Raw genomic sequence first — 23,702 nt, 5'->3', positions numbered from 1 at the left:
AGAACTACTGGGCCAGTGTAAAGAAACAATTTAAAACAATGCATGGCACAGCAGAAGAGAGGGACAAAACCATCGTACCTGGACAAAATTATGTGGAAAGAAAGGTACGGCAGGAATTGTCGAGATGCATTTATAAATATTCTGCATCAGATCACACAGCTGTGTGTGGGGGGGGGGGGGGCGACAGCAGGCAGGGCAGGAGATGCAACCGACCAGAGGAGAACAACGGACATACAATAGACCAGGGACAGCAGCAACAAAACATCCATTTAACCACCACAATCTCTTTTAAGCTGAACGTTTAATATATATTTTTTTAAACAATTTATTTTCAGAATGGGACAGGGAAACGCTGTGGTTCAGGGAGAAGGAGCAGATCGATCAGAATGGCAAGTTTTGAATTGATTTCAATAGTTTTTTTTTTTTCACTACTTTAATTAATCATTGGTATCTGATTCAGACTCATTCAATATCTCATGTACACTTCAGTTTCCCAAAAGTTCAATATTTACGTAAATTTCGTCAGTCATGTTTATTGCGATAAATTCCAATATGTCTGTTTTTTTTATTTTTTAATTCTAGTGGCGTATGGATATCTACAAGTGATTTGCCCCTTTTTGAAAAGAAGTGCCAACCCATGCGGATATACTGTAATATCAACACTCCCATGTGACCTGTTTTGACCAATCAGGATAGAGTATTTAAAAGACCCATTTTATAAATTCCTTTTAATAGGCAGTATTGTTTTGGAGTAATCATCACTGTTCTGACATAGTTTTCAGTTTAAATATAGTGATTTGAGTTACAAGCTCAGTTGATATTGAGGTGGAAAGCAATCCCGGTGCTGGTTCTGGCCTGCTACCCATGAGATATCATCATTAGATTTAATGAGTGTTCAGAACCAGATCATGACAAGGAAACATAATGTGTTAATTCCTCAAGATAAATGACACTGATACGTGAAACTAATGGACCCTACAATGCCAGTTTGGTTTTAACAGGATTCTAGGCAGGAATACGTGCAAGTTCAAAACAGATTGCTTATACATTAGTGCTGTCTCTGTACCATTTTATCAGAAACAGTACTGTATTACTGAGCAGCACAGACATTGTTTCATACATGCACACTGCTAATGGAGTGTTCCATTATACCTTTCATCAACAAGGCTGGAGACAACAAGTAGGTGAGTTAACCTTAAACAATAATTTACAAGACACAATACTCAAACTGCACATTTCCTGAAGACATACATTATGTAAATTCCTCTGCACATAATTTCATACTCTATTATTATTATTATTTGTTTATGTAGCAGACGCCTTTATCCAAGGTGACTTACAGGGACTAGGGTGTGTGAACTATGCATCAGCTGCAGAGTCACTTGCAATTACGTCTCACCCGAAGTGACTTGCTTAGGGTCACACAATGAGTCAGTGGCTGAGGTGGGATTTGAACCGGGGACCTCTTGGTTACAAGCCCTTTTCTTTAACCACTGGACCACACAGCTTTCTTGGGACTTGACTTGCTTAAGCATCTGGCTAGTTAAAACCAAAATGACTGGTACTATAATTCTGTGCTTTATGAAGAAATAAAATGTCAGCTAATATTTATGTGCTAGATGCATTAAATGCTTGTAACCAACATGAAAAAATAGAAGAATTAAACCATGAATTAAACATCAGTAATAATAATGTGGAATAAATCATGAACATTCCTCACTGTTTCCTAAATCCATTTGCATAAAAAAAGGCTGCAACCCAGCTACGTCCAAAGGATTTGCATCACCCTATAGAATGAACACATTTTGCTTCATAAAGTCGAATAAAACCTGCTGAATAATGTTACGTTAACAACATATTGAATTGCATACCACTTTGTAGCTTTCCATATACTTAACGAAAAACTGACAAATTAAAAAATGTGACATTTCGAAATCTAACATAAAATGCTGTACTACTACTACGGCTTCCAGCAGACTTTTGTGATATAATTTTGTAGTTTCTTTGATTACACAGTATTAAATACAAGCTCTAAATAATGTTCGTATATTATTATTATTTAGCAGATGCTTTTATCCAGGGCGACTTACAATTGTTACAAGATATCACATTATTTTTACATACAATTAACCATTTATACAATTGGGTTTTTACTGGAGCACTCTAGGTAAAGTACCTTGCTCAAGGGTACAGCAGCAGTGTCCCCCACCTGGGATTGAACCCACGACCCTCCGGTCAAGAGTCCAGAGCCCTAACCGCTACTCAACACTGCTGCTTTACTACTCCACACTGCTGCATATAGTGAACTGAATATAGTTTACATTTTTTTTTTATTAAGTCTCAATCCTAAAATTCTACGTGATGCAAAACCTTTGGCCATAGCTGTAGATAATATGATTGCCAGCATACATTCAAATAACTGTTCCATTGTGCAAACTAGGTTTAGCTCTATCAATTATGATCTACAGTCACTTACAGGGGCTGGAAATTACATTGCAAACACCTGGTGTACTAAAACGTTGTCTATAGGGTGTAGGGGCGCATGGGCAACTTGGTGGTTAGAGACTGATTCCATGTGACAAAGTGTTTTAATTGTTTTGGGGAGGGCACATTTAGCAAAAAGGAAAAGCTTGTTGCTTTTGATTAGCCAGTCACATACCACAGTAAAGGGCTCCAAAGAATATATCAGCTATCAAGCAGCAACGTTACAGATCAGCAGTTGGGAGGTTTTCTCAGCAGTCTTAAATCTACTTCATGGCAAAGTATTTCTAAAAAAAAACAAAACACTCAAGACTGCAGAGACTGCCCCCTGACTAACCTTTCTACGAAATGGCCTTCCCCTTCTTGGCATAATATCAATACCTTCCATCAACAGGATTTTTTGAAAGACAGCCGTCAGAGGTATTTTTCCCACTTAACAAATAACCTCAAAATATTTTAAGACACCATAATATTTCTATAGACATCTGCTACTGCTTTGCTTAAGTTGCATTTGCGTTGACAGCAACATGATAATTCAACAGAGGAATTCAGTAAATTATTCAGCAGACTAGCTATACATTAAAAAAAGTGGAATTATAGAAAGCACTGACCTTGGACCTCGGTGGCGCTCGGATATACCATTTACAGTCAACCGCCTCTGTTTCTAAGGCTTTCCCTTCTTTTGTGATTTGCTGAGATTCCACAATACCCTCAGGTCCTCCCATTTCAAACTCACAAACTAAAGCCACCACCACAACAACAACAAAAACAATTAAACAATTCTGATTAAAAATGTATTATCAACATAATAATATATGGGCTGCAGTGAATTACAAGCAAAAAATGCATTCTGCGGTTCTGTGACAACATAACATGTGACTAAATACCTGTACAATCTATAGTGATTTTTTGAAAAACTTGAAATGTTTTATTTGTTTGGTTAAATGCCTGAGATGACAGAATGGTTGTAGCCATTAATCATAAATTATACCTACATGGCAAAGGTTTTAGAGCCCCAAGGTCTTTGAAGTCAGGGTCTGAAAAAAAAAATAGATTGGTAGTTAGTACAGACATATCCAGTTTCAGAAGATAATAAATACATAATACATTTAAAAGTAAATAATAATTTACTGCCATCATTTATTTAATTGTCGTAGATTGTACACTTTTAATATTATTATAAAACATTACGATTTTTTTTCTATAAACTGCAAAATATAACAATATTTTTATAGTAAGATTAACAAACTACAAGCTTAGAAAATACATGAATGTAACATTGGTTTTACTGCGCTTTGTGCTGGACTGCTAAACCACTTTGGACTGGTTTATAGAGCACTCAGTGACTTTTCTAGGTTGTAACTAATCCAATTAAATTGGTTTTCCAATATGTTCCTTGCATATCTTGTGCTATGTTGTTACCTGGTTTTATTAGTTCTTTCTGTCAGCACTTTCTGGGACATCCTATTTGCTCTACACTGATGGAAGACTTTTGTTTAATGTACAGAAAGTTTAAGAGAACACATTGTTCTCTGCAAAAGCTCTTATACTGTGCTAACGAAAAAAGAGTCTTCTTCCAGCAAGAGCAGGGTGTGTCATCCGATAAAAGAGGATTTTAAAAACAAAAGCTTAAATATGTAACAAGCAACTATGGAAAATGTTGGTTAGGTTATTACATTTTAGAATACTAATGATATTGTGTCTATTTACTATTTACTAACGTGTAACACAATAAATATGTATGAATCAATGAAATACTTACTCAATCCAAAATAAAGCGTAATCAAAATGTTCAAATGCTTTTGTAGAAACTCTGAATTCTCTCTCCATTGCCATAAGAATATGACACAGTACAAACATAACAGGTACACTCCTCACGCTGTAAGTGCACTGCCAAAACATGGCATGGTTAAAAAGATTGGGTAAATTGCCTTCTCACGCTAAAAAGCCATGCAAATTGCAAGGCAACAAGTTTGAAAGTCAATGTTCACGTGACTTCATTAATGAAGATCCAGTTTGTGATGTAACCTTGAGCAACCAAAGGCCATACCAAGCAATTCTGCTGAAAGCAGGCAAGCTTCTTTGACCAAATAAAAAAAAATAAGTAAATGAGGCATTTCGAGACCTCTTAATTCAGTATACTTTTTAATCAATGTTTCAAATGATTGCTATATGCAAGTTCCTTTTCAGCCCCTTCGAAGTTCATGTTACACTAGTCTTAAGAAGCATCTAGCATGTGTACCTACCATGAATAAAAAGTCACATTTGTACCTCAGCATAAATGTATAAAATTAGCATAACAGAGAATACATACCAGTGGTCTTGCATTGCTGCGAGCTACCGGCCCCAGCACCAGGCTGGAGCAACCATGCATAGACTTGAAATAAAATCTCTCAAACCTAATTCATTGGGCAGGATTTGTTTAACATGAAAAAAGAACAAAACAAACCTGTTGGTTCCACACATTTCTTCAAAGAGACAAATACAGGGCTTAATATCAGCTTACAGAACGAAGTTTCAGAAAGTATAAAAAAAATGCCCAGGGTGGATTAGGCATCTACTGAAGAATTTGTTGAACCCGTGTAATACAAGCTATCAGAACATTGGGTTCCCAATAACAAAAAACATATAACAGCATTCTACTGGCAAGAGCATTGCTGTGGCCTTGGATTCAGGTATATTAATATTCTTCTTCTTCTTCTTCTTATTACCACTACACATGGTGAATGTTCATTTTCCTATAAACTTCAGTGATTTACAGTCTCATTATAAACTGTGGTGGCGTGAGACCTGTGTATTAGGCTGATGATAAAACTGCTAACCTCAGTTTTTAAAGACAAACTCTTCCACTAGTACATGAAAACAACACCGTCAGTAACAAAACAAACGACAATGCCGTGCAGATTGAAAGATTTATCTGCAGAAGACTGGCAGAAATTTGTGGAAGAGCAGAATAACACAGAAGTACCTTAGACAACAATAAGCTACATAAATTCAGTAAGAAATGACCTCAGCCACATACCCTCCATCAGGTCAGATTGCACACTAGTTTTGTTTATTATTTTATATGTTTTTTGTCATGCTTTCTTTTGTTATGCTATCCCTTATCAATATACATTAAACATCAATATGTATTTTTTCTACCCTGCATTGTATCCAAGCTGTAAGTAAACATTTTCCCTGGTGGTCCAACAACCAGATAACATCTGGCACATTTCTGTAATGCAGTCTTGTTATATAGCCTTTCCTGCCTTCGGGAATCATCAGGGGGAAAGCTATGTGACTAGAATGGCTACATCTCTGGAACGACAGGAGGACCATATCCTATGTGGTATGAAGTTATATAGAGAGATGTAAAACATAATGTCGCCTTACAGCAGAATCTGAGAATAAACAATGTTACAATAGTTTTAAAGTGTTATATAAAAACACACATTTATTTAAAAAGTCAGACTAGAATAAATAGGTGTTATGTTTTCCCTGAAGCATTTCAAACATATTATAGCAGTTAATTAAAAAAAAAAAAGCCTTTAAATGGGATTGAATGATGCCACCCTTACACACCCTATTGTCTAGCAGAAGAGCGACATTTTCAACAGGTAAAAATGTGTTTCAATGCAAAACACTGCCATTGTTTTTTTTCAAAATCCTGTGCACCACAATCATGTTGGCCTACATCAGGCAGCATTGGCATGTCAATGAGATATATCCCCTCTATGTTTAGTTTACAAATGTGTGTATGCCACTCAAGGCCCGCCGCCAGGAATTACATGGGAGGGGGGCACCATGTTTTCTGTGAGGGGGCACATGTACACATCATGTATAATGTACAAACTGACACATTGTACCGGTATTTAAATACAAGAGTGACACAAATAATAATAACACCCAAGTGCTTTACAATGCTACTGATTATATAACAACTGAATAAGCAAATCAACAGATCGACGGAAAATCTATAATGGCAAAGCATATCGATTAAATGTAAAACATAACTTACCAATGAAGAAGCCCTCAGTAAAGCTGCAATCTTCGCTTCCCTTTTGCATTGAACTTTCTCATTACTACTTCTTTCCACTCGCCACGGAACTTGGGGGTCAAATCCTTCTCAAAGGCCAACTGTATGAGGTGCGCTTTGCGATTGTGATGCTCCTTCTGTGTGTTGTCAGTACGTTGGAAAGGGCAGAAAATGAGTTTTCGCACATAGCAGTAGAAGCCCCAAAAGTCAAAGCAAGTCATAACTCTGTCTTAACACTTAGCATCGCTTCAAGGGCGCTGTGAAGCATTTTCAGCGCAGACTGGGTCGTCCACTTTTCATTTTCGTTTGATTTAATCTGCTTCTGTAGAAACTGACGTGCAACTAGCAAATGAGATTCAACAATGTCCATCTTGATTAAATTAACTAAGGGTTGCAAATTAGCAAGTTGCAAAAACGTTGGGCTATTGGTGTCGGCAGCCTGTAGCACTGCAATTAGTTTAGTATTACGTTCATTAAAACGAGTCGACAGTTCAACTAGTACGGCATCCAGCACACCATAAAACAGCTTCTTGAGCTCACGTTCATTATCAGCTTCACCCCCTGGCTGACCAACAGATCCCTCAACCACAAAGTCTTCAAGGTGCTTGCTCAAATGTAAAACTCTCTGTTTCTTGCATGGCAAAGTTGTTTCACCACTGTCATTCAGCAGATTGTTAAAAACTGCATCACAATGCAGTTTCGCAATACACTCTGAAGCACTACGAACGACCTCTACAGCAGAAAGAAGATCGCTTTTTACTCCCTGAAGCATTGTTTGGAGTGTACAGCATACTCAAATTGTTTGCACCATGTGTGCAATGAATTTGGAGTCTACAGCTGACACCTGCTTCAATAATCCAATAGTTTCAATCTTAACTTCGGTTCCATGTCCTCAAGTGCTTTGGATTTCTGAAAGTAATTCTACAATGCTGTTAAACGACTTCACAACAACCTCAGCTGTACAGTAATGTCCAGTCCAACGCTGCCCGAGAAATCGTTTAAGTTTCTCGCCTTTGTAGAGAACAGCAACAGTTGGTTTCCTTAGAAATTTGTACAATGAGTTGCACACAATGAAGAATTCTTCTACCTTTTCTTCTGAGAACACGGCAAGCACAATGACCAAGTTTTGCAGTTACAAAACAAACTACAATCGAGATGTTTTCACAGCCAGTTGGGTCTCGTGTTCCATCAGCTTTTACTGTATATCACGAATCCTCGATTTCTCGTACTATCTCTTCCTTCACAGCTTCCCACTTTATTTTGTTTATTTCATTTTGTATATCGTGCAAGGTGCACTTAGCATTACTTGGTATAGTTTTGCCAGCGCTGGATCTTTTCTTAAAGTTTATTCAAATAAACCCAGGAAATCTCCACTAGATCTAGCCGCAATGTCAACAGATTGTTTCTATTTACCCACATTCTAATATCCATAACTCTAGATGGTAGAGGTTAAATTTACACTCACAAAATATTTACTTTGTTTTCTGTGAAACATTCACTTCGTGCCACATAAGACCCGCCCCCTGCTCTACTTTTTCAGTGTTTGTGTTGTACGGCGATTACGTAAATACACAGGGATCCGGAAGGGGGTCACTCAGGGGCAGACACTGTGGGCTTTGTCGTAGATAACTTACAATAAATACAAACTTGACTAAAAAACACCAAATGTTCTACAAATTATATAGTATATTAATTGTTTATCAAGGCTGAGAAGAGTCAAACTGGGTGGGCACCAGCTTGACTTTGGGCGGGCAATTCCCCCCCGTGCCCCCCATGGCGTTGGCCCTGTGCCACTCATAAAGTTGTATCATTACAGAGGTGTGGTAGCATCGAAGCTCCCATTATAAACATGACATTTGAGACATGAACAACGGTTTAAAAGCAGATAAAAGGATTACATTTGGTAAACAATTAGTTCTCTGGATTGTCTCTGGAACTGGAAAATGACTTAACTCTCCATGCATATTTTCAAGTTAAAGGGAGCGCCTAGAATTGAGTTACATTTCTATGTTTCAGACTGTCTATGTTTCACCCACAGCTCAAAAACGTTGAGGTGCATAAATTCGCCGTTCAGCACAGACACGGTACACAACTTATGAGTTATTCTGAATGTTGCTTATATTGTTAGGGTTAGCCATACCCACAACATTACAGAAAAGTCACTAGGCACTGTTTAGTGTGGATTCTTGGTCAGAATTGCACTTACAGTCAGTAAGTCTTCATTATGATGTAATGTTAGCTAAACAGTCGTGCACCTGGCCAAATACTCTCACAGAAAGTCTTACTTTCTATGCATCCAAATCCCTTCGACAAACAGTCTTATCAAAAGCTGTGTGTGTGGTTCCATTTCATGTGTTAATTTTGCTTTACCAAAGTCTTTCCCACAGACTTTGTAAAACGGCTTTTCAGAAGAATTTCCCCCTTCTGCAGAACCTGGCATCTTAGCTTTTTTGCAACGCTTTTAAATGGGCATGATAAAATTTAATTGCAACTGTTTGGTTTTTTTTTAGATAGAGGCTATAATTGGTTCACCACAGAGTCCTTGGAATGAAAACAGGTCCTATCCTTCATTGTCATTGATTAATCTGTTAAATCCCTACAGGCACAACTCAATCACCCTTGTCCTGGCATTCACATGCATTTGAGAACTAAGCAAATCCAATCCTGATACTGGTCAACACCCTTCTTAGCATGCTCCTTTGGTTCATTTGCAACCATTCACATGCAGCACATACTGATAAGCAGCTGCTCACACGCAAGTGACACCATATCAGTTAATACTTGCTGACAGCTACAATCAACACTGTTACTTCCAGCTATTCAAGCTATTAATCAATACCACAGTCAATTACTTTAATTACAGTGCCATACAGGGGATGAACAATACACATATAAACACCTGTCGGAACACTGTTACGCTAGAAGGGGTACTGTATAACCGGAAAACAGAAATACAAATCTGTAGTTGTCCCATCTATAGTGCATTTTGTAAAGTGATTTGAATGATTCTCATTTTTAATGTCAATAATGAACTATATTAAGTTAGAAGATGAATCATTGTTTTTCACCATGATATACAAATAAAAATATTTATACCAAAATTAAAACATTAAAGGAAATCAGGTTTATTCCCATGGTGTTTTTAACATTAACAAATACATGTATATATAAAGGTATTTTACTCAGCTCTGCATTGCAAAGTACAGAACCGTACTCTGCTGTCTGGATCTTTAAACAAGTACACTTTGTAGGGGACCAGTCTCCTGCTATAATACACTATGAATACTAATAGGTATAGATCTGGTTAACATAAGCTCTTAATGCTATAGACTGCTCATTTACATTGTCCTTTTTTCCCCAAAAATAAACAAATACAGTACACATTTCAGCGACAAAACAAAACTAAATGTTTTTGTACACTTGATGTGGCTGATTTTGCTTATATTCTGCTTATTTTTCCCCTATATTTCTGTTTTAGGCTGAGGATTATGTGTAGTTTATTTCAGAAGCTGTTGGCTTTCTACAATGATCACTCTTTATTACAGCTGATTAATCAACTGCCCTCAGGAACAGTTATGCTGTTCTGGAACTCTGCCCTCTTTCATGGGATCCGATACTGAGCACAATAGCTGTACCGGTTACACACACTGCAGTCTCTGTTAGTTTCAGTGGAATGTGCCAGAGTCACAATCTGCTCTATTACATCTCACACAGCGTGCACCCAGTACTGCTTGATCAAGCGACTAAGCCAGTCTATCAACAAGCCGACGTAGACTCCCTGCAGCTCAGCCTGAGTCAAGCCATGTAAAGACTTATGCTTCCTCAGTGTGCCTCCAAAATTATACTGGCACTTAGCCAAACTGCTTGATAACACTGGCTGGCTGTTGGCAAAAAATATATAATTACAAATAATATTATTCAACTAATTAATGTGTATCTATTTTCTTGTATCCTACTTATAATGCTTTAGGGGTCTATTCTAAAAGAGATACGCCGTGCGTACAGGGGGTTATGCTGTAATCAAACGGATTACCTCTCAGGGTTTTCTGATTCGCTAAGGGCGATTTTTAGATAACCCCTTATTTAGGTCAGTGCCCCGCTCGACAACTACAGAGTTTGGACATTGGCGAATGACCTTGATTAACCTGTGCCAGTAAAGTTTGTTTTATGATCCAAGACCGTACGTTTATGAAAAGCAAGCCAAATTGGTATGTTCAAATCCTGCACATGCTTGGTATGGTTCTGTGCCCTCTGCATCATAGCTTGTATAAACTTTTGGGTAAAATAAAATAAATTCCTTAATGGTAATAGAAGTATTTGTCATTTAAATGCTTATCCATATTCCGTTATGGTGTTTCCAGGTAGTATTTTTTTTTCTATTTCTTTGTGAAATTCTTCATAATTATGAACAGAAATCTACCAATGTAAGCACCCAGGCATAAAGCCCTAACTTATAAACTAGAAACTGTTATGGTGTCTTACCTTTACATTCTGCGAGGAAAGAGTTAACATTCTTGGTACAATGGTAAGGCACCTGCTTTACAAACACGCAGTTAAGAACATAAGAAAGTTTACAAATGAGAGGAGGCCATTCGGCCCATCTTGCTCGTTTGGTCATTAGTAGTTTACTGATCCCAGAATCTCATCAAGCAGCTTCTTGAAGGATTCCGGGGTGTCATCTTCAACAACATTATTGGGGAGTTGGTTCCAGACTCCCACAATTCTCTGTGTAAAAAAGTGCCTCCTATTTTCTGTTCTGAATGCCCCTTTATCTAATCTCCATTTGTGACCTCTGGTCCTTGTTTCTTTTTTCAGGTCGAAAAAGTCCCCTGGGTCGACATTGTCAATACCTTTTAGAATTTTGAATGCTTGAATCAGATCGCCGTGTAGTCTTCTTTGTTCAAGACTGAATAGATTCAATTCTTTTAGCCTGTCTGCATATTACATGCCTTTTAAACCCGGGATAATTCTGGTTGCTCTTCTTTGCACTCTTTCTAGAGCAGCAATATCCTTTTTGTAGCGAGGTGACCAGAAGTGAACACGATATTCTAGATGAGGTCTGGGTTTGAATTTTACCCCTCTCTCTCTCTCTGTTCTTTTTTAAAATTATTTTTTAATACAATCTAATTTTAACATAGCCAATGCATGTGTGAATGCATTGTAATACTTATTTGATTTCGATAATTAAACCATTTATTCTCTATGTTTAAGAAAAAAAGCATAAAATGATTTAATTCATGAATACATTTTAGTGTATATCAGAAAATATTGATTAAAAACCAAATAATAAAAAAAGGACAGAGTGAGGAAGTTAACCATGTACTGGTGATGTCAACTTCTAGTGATATTTTTTTCAAAAAAGACATTTGTCTAAGCAGTATAAAAATGATCAATGGGGCAAGGCACTTTCTATTAATAAAAAAACCTTAATTAAATACTGCATATTGCTTAAAGAGAAACATAGATTAATTATTGATCAATCGCGTGTAAAAAATGCTTACTCCAAACTTTAGTTGCTTTTTCAAACAGATATGATTATAATATATGTGGGAAAACTAATTTATACTAGAAAAGACTTAATTAAAAGCTGTCGGTAGTAAACTTGAGGCTTCAGGCAGCAGTGCTGTCAGCAAGAGTTCTGAGTTCCTCCTCTAGCTTTTCCCCAGACCCAGCCGGTATGTATGTGGAATGTCAAAAGTTTGAGTTTTTAAAGGCGATCTTTCGAGTTTTAAAGACAAAATTTCGAGTTTCTATTTTTAAACACATTTTTTTGTTTGTTTTTAAATTTTTAGGGAGCGTGTCTGTCAACCTGGAAAGGGAGAGTGCAAGAGATTGAGAAAAGAAGATTTACAGGTTAAAGAAAAAACTGTTTCTGTGTTTATTTGCACAGCCATATTGTTTGTGGTCAGTAAAGCAAATAATAATAACTGTTGTTTTTGTACAGTAGTTCAAAGTAACATTACAGTTAAAATGCAAGGCTGTAGTTAATGCATACCCTGTAAGTTAAGATTAAAGTATGTACAGTATTTATTAAAAATACTCATGAATGCAAGGTATCAAGGAATTTTATTCACCCAACATACATTTTACTCACATAGTGCCTACATTGGAGTAAATTACTCAATGACCCAAAACCTTATCTGGAGTGCTGACTACAGCACACATACGTGATTTCTTTAAAGTATATGCCTTGGAATCCCTTAAAGAATGACACATTTTGAATGAGTGCAATAATTAGAAGATTTTCTCTGAAGGTTAAATTAAACATGAGTTGTGAGAATGACGTCTCTATCTGCTTCGAATGTCCACGTCTTAAATCTCCCTAGAGTAGGCAACATTAGCAGAGCTATAGAGGCAATATCTGAATCTTTCCATTAGCAGTTATGCAGAGAACTTTGCATTCTTGGCATGGGATGGAATCTAGCATCTCAAAACCACCACCACCTGCATGAATATACGTTTTTATTGAACTGCCTACAGAAAAGCTGAAAGGCACCACAGTGAATAGCAAGAAAGACTATACACCTGAGATAAGTGATTGGATTGAGTATACAGGGGAAACTTTCCACTACTTCTGCAACAGTCCTGATCTTCAGAGCACCCCATTCACATCTATACTAAACTACAATTTATAATCTCTAACAAACACCCCCACCGCCCTAAAAAAGAAAAGTCCTCAGGCTTCTCTATGTTGATATACATGGCTGGTACGTTTCAGAGCACATCTGAGGGTACATGCGGAAGTCATGTTTTTTTGGCTCAGAAGAGATGCTTGAGACCAGTGATTGTGGACTTAGCAGTGTGGCATTATGCAGATGTTTGGGCGCATATGGATTACTATACAATGACCAAATGCATTCAGAACAGCAAGGTGGGATAGTTTATTTTTCACCTTTCATGTAGTGCGGATGCACCCTTTAAGCTGTAGGGTGATTTATGTACCCCTGAAACTATTTCTATGCTACAAAATATTACCAGGGCAATCTATATGATCTTTGTGATAAGAATACTTTTCTCGGTTTCATCTTCACTGTGTTTTTGTCAGCCGAGTGGTTTTTGAGGCACGCTATGCTGCTCAGAACAGCACTTTGCAACAATACTGTCAACTCTGCAAGAAAAAACAACACTTATCTGTCATTGTGGTGCAGAGCTAGGAAAGCACAGTGAAAGCAACACTGTTAAATAGCCACTTTATTCAAATTCCCCTTGAAATTAAGGACCTTGCTATAAAATCAGACAAATATATTATTGTGGGCTAGAAAAAAAGTATTTAAGAAAACATATAAAATTAATGATAAATGGTAAAGCTTTGTTTTAAATTCCACTAATTACGTGGTCATAAATCAGTACTTCTGGTACTTATTAATATAAACCCTCACACCTAAAATGAATGAATGATATCATAAACACTTCAAAAGATATTAAAATGAAAGTTTGACTCATTCAGCAGGGATGGAAATGAGACTCTTCTTGCACAGCAGTTTTAGCCATTCCAGGTTGAACTTGAAGTTAAAATGACAAGCTCAGGGGGTTGTAATTAAGTTCCTAGTAAATTCTGGAATGGACCCAACTGTTTTAAATATTGTAACAGTGCGAGGAGCCCGGTACATGATTGTTTGTTTATTTTTGGAAGGGGGTACCCCTCCACCCCTGGGCAATTTATTATTTTGTATTTATTTTGTTGTAGTTATTATTATTATTTTTATGGTTTGTGAATATGACGGCGAAGCGCAGTGTATGTTTTGTTTTTATTTGTTTAAATGTGTTCTGGCAGAGGCGAGGTTGGGTGCTCGTCCTCTGCCAGGAATAATTAAAAACTTCGTGCAGAAGGTGGCCATCTCCCGAATTAATTAAGTGATTAATTTGTTGCTAAATCGGGAGATGGTCACCTGCATATAAACCTGCAGCTCTCTGCACTCCGGGTGGGTGTTCAAGAGGAGGAATGAGAGCGAGCAAAGAGCGAGAGCTTAATTTAAAAACGAAACTAAAACCTATAGGTTCCGTGAAGGCTGCTGCCCAGCCGGACCTCAGTATTGAGTTTTTGTGTTCGTAATTTATTTTGTTTAATTATTTATTTTGCCAGCTGGATAATGCTTTAAATGCTGGATATATAGACTGCATGTATAGTCCGGTTTATTTTTGCTTATTAATAAACCTATTTTTAAGCAACTTGCTAAATGCACCACCTGCATGCCACGACTACTGGGACTACATAAAATGATTAACTTGTTTTCAGGCGCTGACGTGTTTTGATGCGTGTGTTTGACATGTGTCAACGGTGTTAACCTTGCTTCTGATTGGTCAGTTTCATTCGCGCAACAAAATAAAAAATAGAAACAGGTTCTATTTTAGCGACGCAAAATTTTCTCAAAGTGACCTTGCTCGCATCACTCGCTGCTGGTGTGGATACTCCCATTTGACTGTAGTGACTTCTAAATTAACTCCCATTTGACTGTAGTGACTTCGAAATTAACTCCCATTTGACTGTAGTGACTTCTAAATTATTCACTCGGATCACTCTCGTCCAATGTGGATGCAGCTTATATTTTGCTTTAAGAGAATTTCTTCGTCTGTCAAAACAATTCTGGATAGAAGTGCAGGTTGACATCATGAATGCATGAATATTGCATGCCAGCCCGTGTAAAACATGTCAAGGTTTTAATAGCAGGTCTGCACCAGGTTTACGTCTGTGTAAAATCAGTCAAAGGGCTTCACCATATAAAAACATAACAATAAAGGGACATTTACAAACAAGAGGAGGCCACTTGGCCATCAATGCTCATCCAGGTACTAGAAGCTGATTGATCTCAAAGCCTTCTCAAGTCGGGTCTTAAAGGATCCCAAATGATTCAGCATCAACAACATGACAAGGTAACCCATCCCATATCCTCATCACTGTGTAAAGAAGAACTGTGTACTTGGTCCTGGTTTCAGTGCTGCACTTAAAGTATTAGATTAGGTTTTAGGTGCCAAGTTAGATTTAAATTAACTTTGACTAATAAAAGTGTGGTGGAGCCCTTATGAGTAATCATTTATATGTATTAACTTAGAAAGAAAGAGCCTTTAAAAAATACATTATTTAATTTACCTCCTGACCACAAATCAGATTAAAATATTGACACATTCAACACACACACACACACCACGTATATAATATTCAGCAGATCAATAATGATCAAGTAAACATGATCAAGTAAACATGGTGAAGTGGAATGTGGACTGAAAATCCACAGAATGATACAGTGAATTACAGGAGGCACTGTTTAAAAACACAGCAGGAAAAACTCATACATGAAAAGGTTTACACATTCTACCCCATGTTCACCAACAGCTAAATGTAATTAATAACAAGCATAATATTACGTCAAGCATCAGTCTTCTATTTTTTAAGGAAAATAAAGATGCATTCTGTAGGTCACTTTGGTGAGAACCATTTGCTCATCACAGATAAAACTAAGAATCTGTCTGATAGTCAAACAGAAAATAAATACTCAGGTCCTATCGAAGAGCACATTTCCATCAGGGTCAACTTGACATTTTGTTCAGATAAGACCTAGAGCCTCAGTATATCCTCATGGCTCTAGTCACATTTGTAATATTGGATTTCTATCTCTTTTATTGAAGCTAGAACTGGGAAATGAAATGAACTACTGGGGAATAATGCCCTATTTCAAAGTTAGCCAAAAGCTGTATAAAGAATACAATCACATGGTATACATTATAGTGTCAACCTGGCCCAATGAGGTCAGAACGATAACATATTTTTAAATTTGTTTCTTTCTTTAGGCTGCATTTGTCCCTTGACTTCACTGAAGGTCAAGCTTTCTCTGTAGAATATACAACACAAAGGCAGCAGGCAGCTTCAGATTCTAGAGCGCTAAAAGGTATTTAGGTGAATGCTGTGAATGCTGTTATCTATCTGTTATCTACAATGCATGTTTTGCATTCAGAGTGTTTTTAGCTCCCAAAGGTCATGTAAACTGTGTGAGTCCAGCCATATCGCCCTTCACTTTAGGGTTCTATTGGTTACCTTTTTAATATGACATGGTAGAGAGTCCTAATGTCTGCAAAAAGGTTTCTGCCGTGCCAGATGTTCCACTATATGCTCCCGTGGTGGGATGTGTACTACAATTTAAAAAATAAATGGTTATTTTATTTAAATTGAAAAAACACAGAAAACGCAATTAAAGTACTCTGTATTAAAGGGAAAGGCAGTTTCTTTTTATTTTCAAACTCTTTCTGTCCTCCCCCTTTCTGTATTGCCAGTGCTAACCAAGTCACACCAGTGTCCAGTGTTTGCTCTGATCAAAATTACAATATGGGGGATATAGCACAACACAACGCCAGCACTCAGTCAAGTTTGTACATTGTGTTGTTAACGCAGTTGCTCCATTATCGGTTAGACCCTTCAACTGAAATTCTTGGAAAATATGGCATATTCTAACAAGCATTTATATGAATTAGTCTGCAACAAATGAATGAAATTAGAGATTAACATTTACCTCATTAAACTTAAATTATGCAAAAAAATGTTACATCTCAGTCAACCAAAGTCAATACAAATGTTGCATCAATTTGCTTCTGATGTGAAGGCAAAAAATTACGGATCCAGCCTAAAGGCTTAGCCAGGTCTAGCCTGAGCCTAGTGTAAAAACAGCATAAGAGTAGTGAGGGCAGCAGTGTGGAGTAGTGGTTAGGGCTCTTTACCTAGATTGCTCCAGTAAAAACCCAACTGTATCAATGGGTAATTGTATGTAAAAATAATGTGATATCTTGTAACAATTGTAAGTCGCCCTGGATAAGGGCGTCTGCTAAGAAATAAATAATAACATTAGCAACATTTTAGCTATAACCTTACTAACCATGTACAGGGACGATGTATTCTCATTCATCATTTTTATTTATATTCAGTCCTGGTGGGGTATTTACAAAATGCCATAAAATTGACAAATGCAGTAAAATGGCATCAAGGATATTAAGGGATAAGCCAAATCACTTCAACATAGCAGCACAGCAATAGGTTTTAGAACACGCTTTTTCACCACCATATTGTCTGGTTTCAATATGTATACAGTATATATATATATATATATATATATATATATATTATTTATATATATATATATATATATATATATATTGAACATTTTAAATCAAACAGCATATCATTGTATTACACTGCATTCAATTACAAAACCATTGATCATTTTGGCACAGTATGTGGTAGAAAGAACTTGCTGAGCTGGCAGTTAGGGCATTGGAAGGATTACATATATTGTTATACAGATGATTCTGTGAATTATTAAATTCACAGATGTAAAACAAGAGGCCTACAGGAGCCCAACTGTATTGTTTCTACAAATGTCCTTTTATGTGATTTCCCAACAGAGAACACAAGGAAGGAATTACATGGTTTCCGCTGAAGCAGTACAGGATAGCCATTACAAAGCAAAACACTGTCAATTATTTAGATTGTATAAAGCAAATCATTTGTGTAATACCTGTTTATGTTAAATACAACAGTGAAATGAAAAAAAAAGTGACCAATAACAAATATACACCCGGGGGGGTATATTGTGAATAAACCCCAACATTTAAAGATTTTCTCCAGTAATTACTTGTGGATAAGGTTGAAAAATAACTATATTCTACTGGCCGTTTTGGCCAGGCTGCACCAGATCCAGTCTATGGAGCGTCACAACTGAATCTGGACCTGGGCTGAACCAGGCTGTTGAAAATGAGGACAAGAAAGATTTGCAATCCAGCATTCTATAAATAACGTTAAATACTGAAGTAGGGCTCTTCAGCCCTGCCACATACGGGTAACGTGTAAAATGAAAACATTAGGCTTAACTAATGATCATGTCAGGGTTGTCTTAATTATAAAAGGAGTGATAACGCTAACTTATAAATCAATTTTGCTACTTCTTATGAGTGTTAGAAACCTTATCACTCTTCCCTTTTTTATTGTGATGAAAACCTGGTGGAGTTTGATTGTATTACTTGAGATTTATAGATTTGTATAGTTTCAATATATATTGAGTATTGTTTTTTTCTGCTGAACGTGTTACTTCAATTGAATTTTTTATATTTAGTATGTGAAATCACACATGTATTTGTAGCTGAAATATCGACCAAATTCCAAATTAAAGTAAAACAAATAAAACAAAATCCTAACGATACCAGATACCAGCGATAATGTCACTAGTGCTAAGGAGTGCCAAGAAAATGATTTTAAAATGTTAAGGAAATTAGTTTTTGTGATCTGAGAAATTTAAATTGAAAAAAAAATGATGATGTTCCTTAAAAAATCTTCTTAGAAATTCATATCTCATACATTTTGAAAGTGAATGTGATCTCACATTTAAAATTTTCTATAGTGTTTATGTATTACTGATGTAATTTCCATGACATGTAGCGTAGAAACACAAAGGATATCTCTAAATCATTTGAATATATCTTCAAATGAACAGGAAGCCATTTCGAGATATCTGGAAATGACTTCCTGTGAAATGTTTTCAATGGACTCCCTGTTCTATTTAAAGATATCTTCAAATGAACAGGAAGATATTTAGAGATATCTCTAAATGAACAGGAAGCTATTTGAAGATATCTTCAGATGATTTGCAGATATCTTTAAGTGAACAGGACATTAAGATATCTTCAAATGACTTAAATATATCTTTAAGTGAACAGGAAGTTATTTCGAGATATCTTTAAATGATTTAGAGATATCTTTAAAACCCCTCATTTTAAGATCTCTCTAAATGACAGTTTTGCGTGCCATGCTAGCACAATCCATTTGATTTCCATAGTATTTAAAGATATCGGTAAATCAATTTGAGATATCTTTATTTCACTTTTAGATATCTCAAACTGATTTACAGATATCTTTAAATTAATTTTAGATATCTTAAAAACTGCACAATTAAAGATATCTGGAATTCAATTTGAGATATTTGGAAATGTTTTACAGATCTCTAAATATTTCAAGATATCTTAAAATGCAATTTGAGATATCTCTAAATGATAATTTGGCTTGCCATACACACACACACACACACACACACACACACACACACACACACACACACATTTGCATTCCTATATTTGTGTTTTCTTCCTCATTGACTCTCACTATATTTTTATTTACTATTTCTAACTGCAGTCAGACAAAACTCCACACAGGGTGAAAGTCGACAACAAAACTAAATATTTTGGCCCTTTTTTTTGTTTGAAGGCATATTTAGTTCTTAAAAAAGGTATTTTTTACAAAGTGGGGACGTCCCCACATAGTCGTTTTACTATCTTTGTGGGCACATTTTCTAAAATTTTGTCCCCGCTTGTTTGGAAACTGGCATCCATTTTGACTCCCGACCTCCCATGTGGGACCCAAAATGGCCCTCGGTTCAAATCCCTGCTCACCCACTGACTCATTGTGTGACTCTGAGGAAGTCACTTAACCTCCTTGTGCTCCATCTTTCGGGTGAGACGTAGTTTGTAAGTGACTCTGCAGCTGATGCATAGTTCACACACCTTTGTCTCTGTACGTTGTCTTGGATAAAGGCGTCTGCTAAATACACTAATAATAATAATAATAATAATAATAATAATAATAATAATAATAATAATAAACCCCCCAAGTTGTGGTAGTGCAGGTACACCCCATCAACAATATATGCAAACCAATATTAATCAGAAATCAATCAAATGTTATTATGGAGTTTAATTTCCTTTTTAAATTTACCAAAGTGGTGCTGAATGTTCTGTTTTCTAAATATGCTTAATACTGTACCCTATACAAAATACATTTATGATGTCTTTTGTATAAACTTGTTTAATAAAATGTAATTACACAAGTTTTTTTTTTTTTAATACAAATTATTATAGTCAGATTGTTTACACCTTATATGTATAAATTCATTATGCATCAACTTGAAAAGGATGCCCTGTTTTCATGTTTACTGAAACCCCATGAGCATGTTAAGAAAACAATCCAGTTTTAAATTACATTTTCGGGTACATTTATGTTATGTAGTACATAGATTAGGGCTTTGTGTCTAGGCACTTACACTGCAAAGACAATGGCTGATTCCAGTTTTATAAAACATGAAATATCTTGGCAAAATCTTACTGGTGTATTTGTAAGAATTCACATATTATGACGAATAATACAGGTTATACCAGAACAGCACATAATTACCTCAGCAAACTGAGTGTCCCGTGTTGTCCATATTGTAGCATTATATATTTTTTATTATAACCTTTGGCTGTGCTTCGAGGCAAGAACTAGGGCTCCTTCCCCCTGTCAATCTACCTGTCAAACTTCCTATGTAACCCTAGTAACCTATATTCCCTGTCTTGCTTTTCATTTGAGCTTGTGTTCCGTTGTGCTCCACGTATAGACCCAAACTTCAGTTTTAATTCAGCTTGGACAATAAATCAAACAAATCCATTGGTCTGTGAGTATTTCTGCTACTTTGGTTTAGAGAAAAAACATCTCACTATCTAAAAAACTACATTATTTAACTTACCCAACTAAACCTCCAATAATTAATAAAATGGATACCTGCGTCACCCTTCTTATCTGGAGCCGAAATCTCTGACGCCAATATCATCCCTACAGCTCAGCAGCCCAGGAAAACACGTCGCTATAATCTACTCAAATCAGTCTCAGTCTCCCTGCATTTTGATCTATCTCCTCTGTGGTTTTTTCCAGTCTGTCAGGATCCAGATCCACAACTTTCAACCACATCCCACTCCGCCACCTGTTCGCATCATTACAGCTGCCCAGGGTTTTGAATCTACCACACGTTCCAGAGGCGGCCTTTTAATCTAAACCATTCAATGTTTTCCTCCAAGCTGCTTTACTCCACAATATTGACCAACTTTCTATCAAAAGACGCCAATTATCTCAGCATAGCATTAATCTTGCATTCAACCCCAGCATTCTCCATTTCCAGTGTTGGGCACGTCACTGAAAAAAAGTAACTTATTACTCGTTACTCGTTTCTTCAGAAAAAACTAATGTCCTTACTTATAAAAAAGTAGTATGTTATATTACTCGTTATATTGCGTTCTCTTGTCTTGTCCTGCAAAACAATTGTCCTGACTATTGTTTTCTAGTGAATTGTATGTCTGGTAATTCATGTATTAAATGTGTCAGAAAGGTTGTTAAAAAGCATAACAAACAAACAACTCTTAATAATTGAATGGCTATAACACATGGTAAATTGTAATCATTACAATACATGCAGCTTAAAAAAAAGAAACAAGTTACATAAAGGGTTTTATAAGAGAATAGCGAGCGTTAGTTGGGGGAATAAACTGACAATGTATATAAAACATTGCGTAAGATAAAATATTTAACGTAATAGATTTAGTCAAACTATTTTAAATGTTTTATTTATAAATCTAAATAGTCCTTGTTGTATCACATCAAAAGGAGCGCAGGTTACTGAAGAAGTTGTGTATGTACTTGTCAGGATCTCTGTTATGCATTTATTAAGCTCTGTACTCATCCAGTTAATCTGATTGTGCGCACAGACGCAATGAAAGCAGTGTTCAGGGTTTCATTGCGTTCAATGAAAATAGCAGTTACGTCTTTAGGGACTGCCCTTAGCCGAAATGTACTTTGGCTTTAAAAAAAGAAAATACTACTAATGTAGGTGTATGTGGCGCAATGGCGGGGACAGAGACTCGGACACAGAAAGCAGCAAGGTAATATCTGGTAATGCGCTCTTTAATCATACAAATAAACAAAAATAAAACGGTACAAACCCTAACAGAATCACACTTAACAAAACAAAAGGCACAAGGGCCAAAACAAAAGGTTTTACAAAAACTCATGAATGTTAACAAACAGACAGTACAGCACGGAACACGAAACACAGCCCTCCACCTCTATCACCAACATCAATCCTAATCAACCCCTAACACCCGTGAACACCTCCTCCTCTATCACCAGCATCAATCCTAATCAACCCCTAACACCCGTGAACACCTCCTCCTCTATCACCAGCATCAATCCCAATCAACCCCTAACACCCGTGAACACCTCCACCTCTATCACCAACATCAATCCTAATCAACCCCTAACACCCGTGAACACCTCCTCCTCTATCACCAGCATCAATCCTAATCAACCCCTAACACCCGTGAACACCTCCTCCTCTATCACCAGCATCAATCTTAATCAACCCTAACACCCGTGAACACCTCCACCTCTATCACCAACATCAATCTTAATCAACCCTAACACCCGTGAACACCTCCACCTCTATCACCAACATCAATCTTAACCCTTTGCGGTCCATTTATTAATCGCGCGTCAGGCACGCCAGGTCTAATTAATTTTCACACGGCAGTTAATTTTATACGCGCTGTTTAAAAGTATTTTTTTTCACAGTCAAACGGGTTTAAATGGCCCTGCATATCAACAAAGCACACACTAGGCATCTCCAGCCCCTCCCCAGCCTTTTGTTTGCTATAGCGTTCAGCTGTGTAAGAAATAAATAATAATAATAATAATAATAGTCATACATACCGATCGATCATCTCCAGATCACTCGTTTTATCACCAAACTCCTCAATAATGCGATCCAAGTCATTATTTTATTACTATAACATCTGAAAAAAGCTCTGCAAATGTCCATGATAGTCTCAGTGCGCTGACGCACTTAGCCAGCTTGTTTATTATGGACGCCCATTATCTGATACCTGATACCATGTATGACTATTCATGAAATACGCCTTTTTTTTTTTTTTTTTTTTCCGACTTGTCTCGGCTCCTGTCGCTACCACTCGGCAATTGAATGGTTTTCTCTGCTTTTTCCGGAGAAAAAACGACTAAACACCCGTTTATTGCGTTGCTATAATGATGTCGGACCCAGTCCGACAAAGGACCTGTGAGGAATAATTGCAATGTCGGACCCAGTCCGACAATGGACCGCAAAGGGTTAATCAACCCTAACACCCGTGAACACCTCCACCTCTATCACCAACATCAATCCTAATCAACCCCTAACACCCGTGAACACCTCCACCTCTATCACCAACATCAATCCGAATCAACCCCTAACACCCGTGAACACCTCCACCTCTATCACCAACATCAATCCCAATCAACCCTAACACCCGTGAACACCTCCACCTCTATCACCAACATCAATCCCAATCAACCCCTAACACCTGTGAACACCTC

General features: G+C 36.9%; 1 protein-coding gene across 5 annotated transcripts in view; it reads right to left on the bottom strand.

The window, feature by feature from the left end:
• LOC117435485 (neuropilin and tolloid-like protein 1) overlaps positions 1-23,702 on the bottom strand; it is a 64,905-nt gene that overhangs the window by 23,023 nt on the left and 18,180 nt on the right. For 4 of the 5 annotated variants that reach the window (XM_034058683.3, XM_034058686.3, XM_034058687.3 and 1 more), the window contains exons 5-6: positions 3,477-3,518; positions 3,093-3,220 (exon numbers count right to left, since the gene is read on the bottom strand). In XM_034058683.3, the coding sequence (XP_033914574.1) occupies positions 3,093-3,220; positions 3,477-3,518 (170 nt within the window). Of the gene's footprint in view, positions 1-3,092; positions 3,221-3,476; positions 3,519-6,499; positions 6,637-23,702 lie in introns of those variants that run through there. The other variant, XM_059020412.1, reaches the window with a different exon arrangement.

Source organism: Acipenser ruthenus, chromosome 3 (assembly GCF_902713425.1).
Source record: "Acipenser ruthenus chromosome 3, fAciRut3.2 maternal haplotype, whole genome shotgun sequence".
In the NCBI taxonomy this organism is placed as follows: Eukaryota; Metazoa; Chordata; class Actinopteri; order Acipenseriformes; family Acipenseridae; genus Acipenser; species Acipenser ruthenus.
This window is presented reverse-complemented; position numbering and strand designations above follow the sequence as displayed.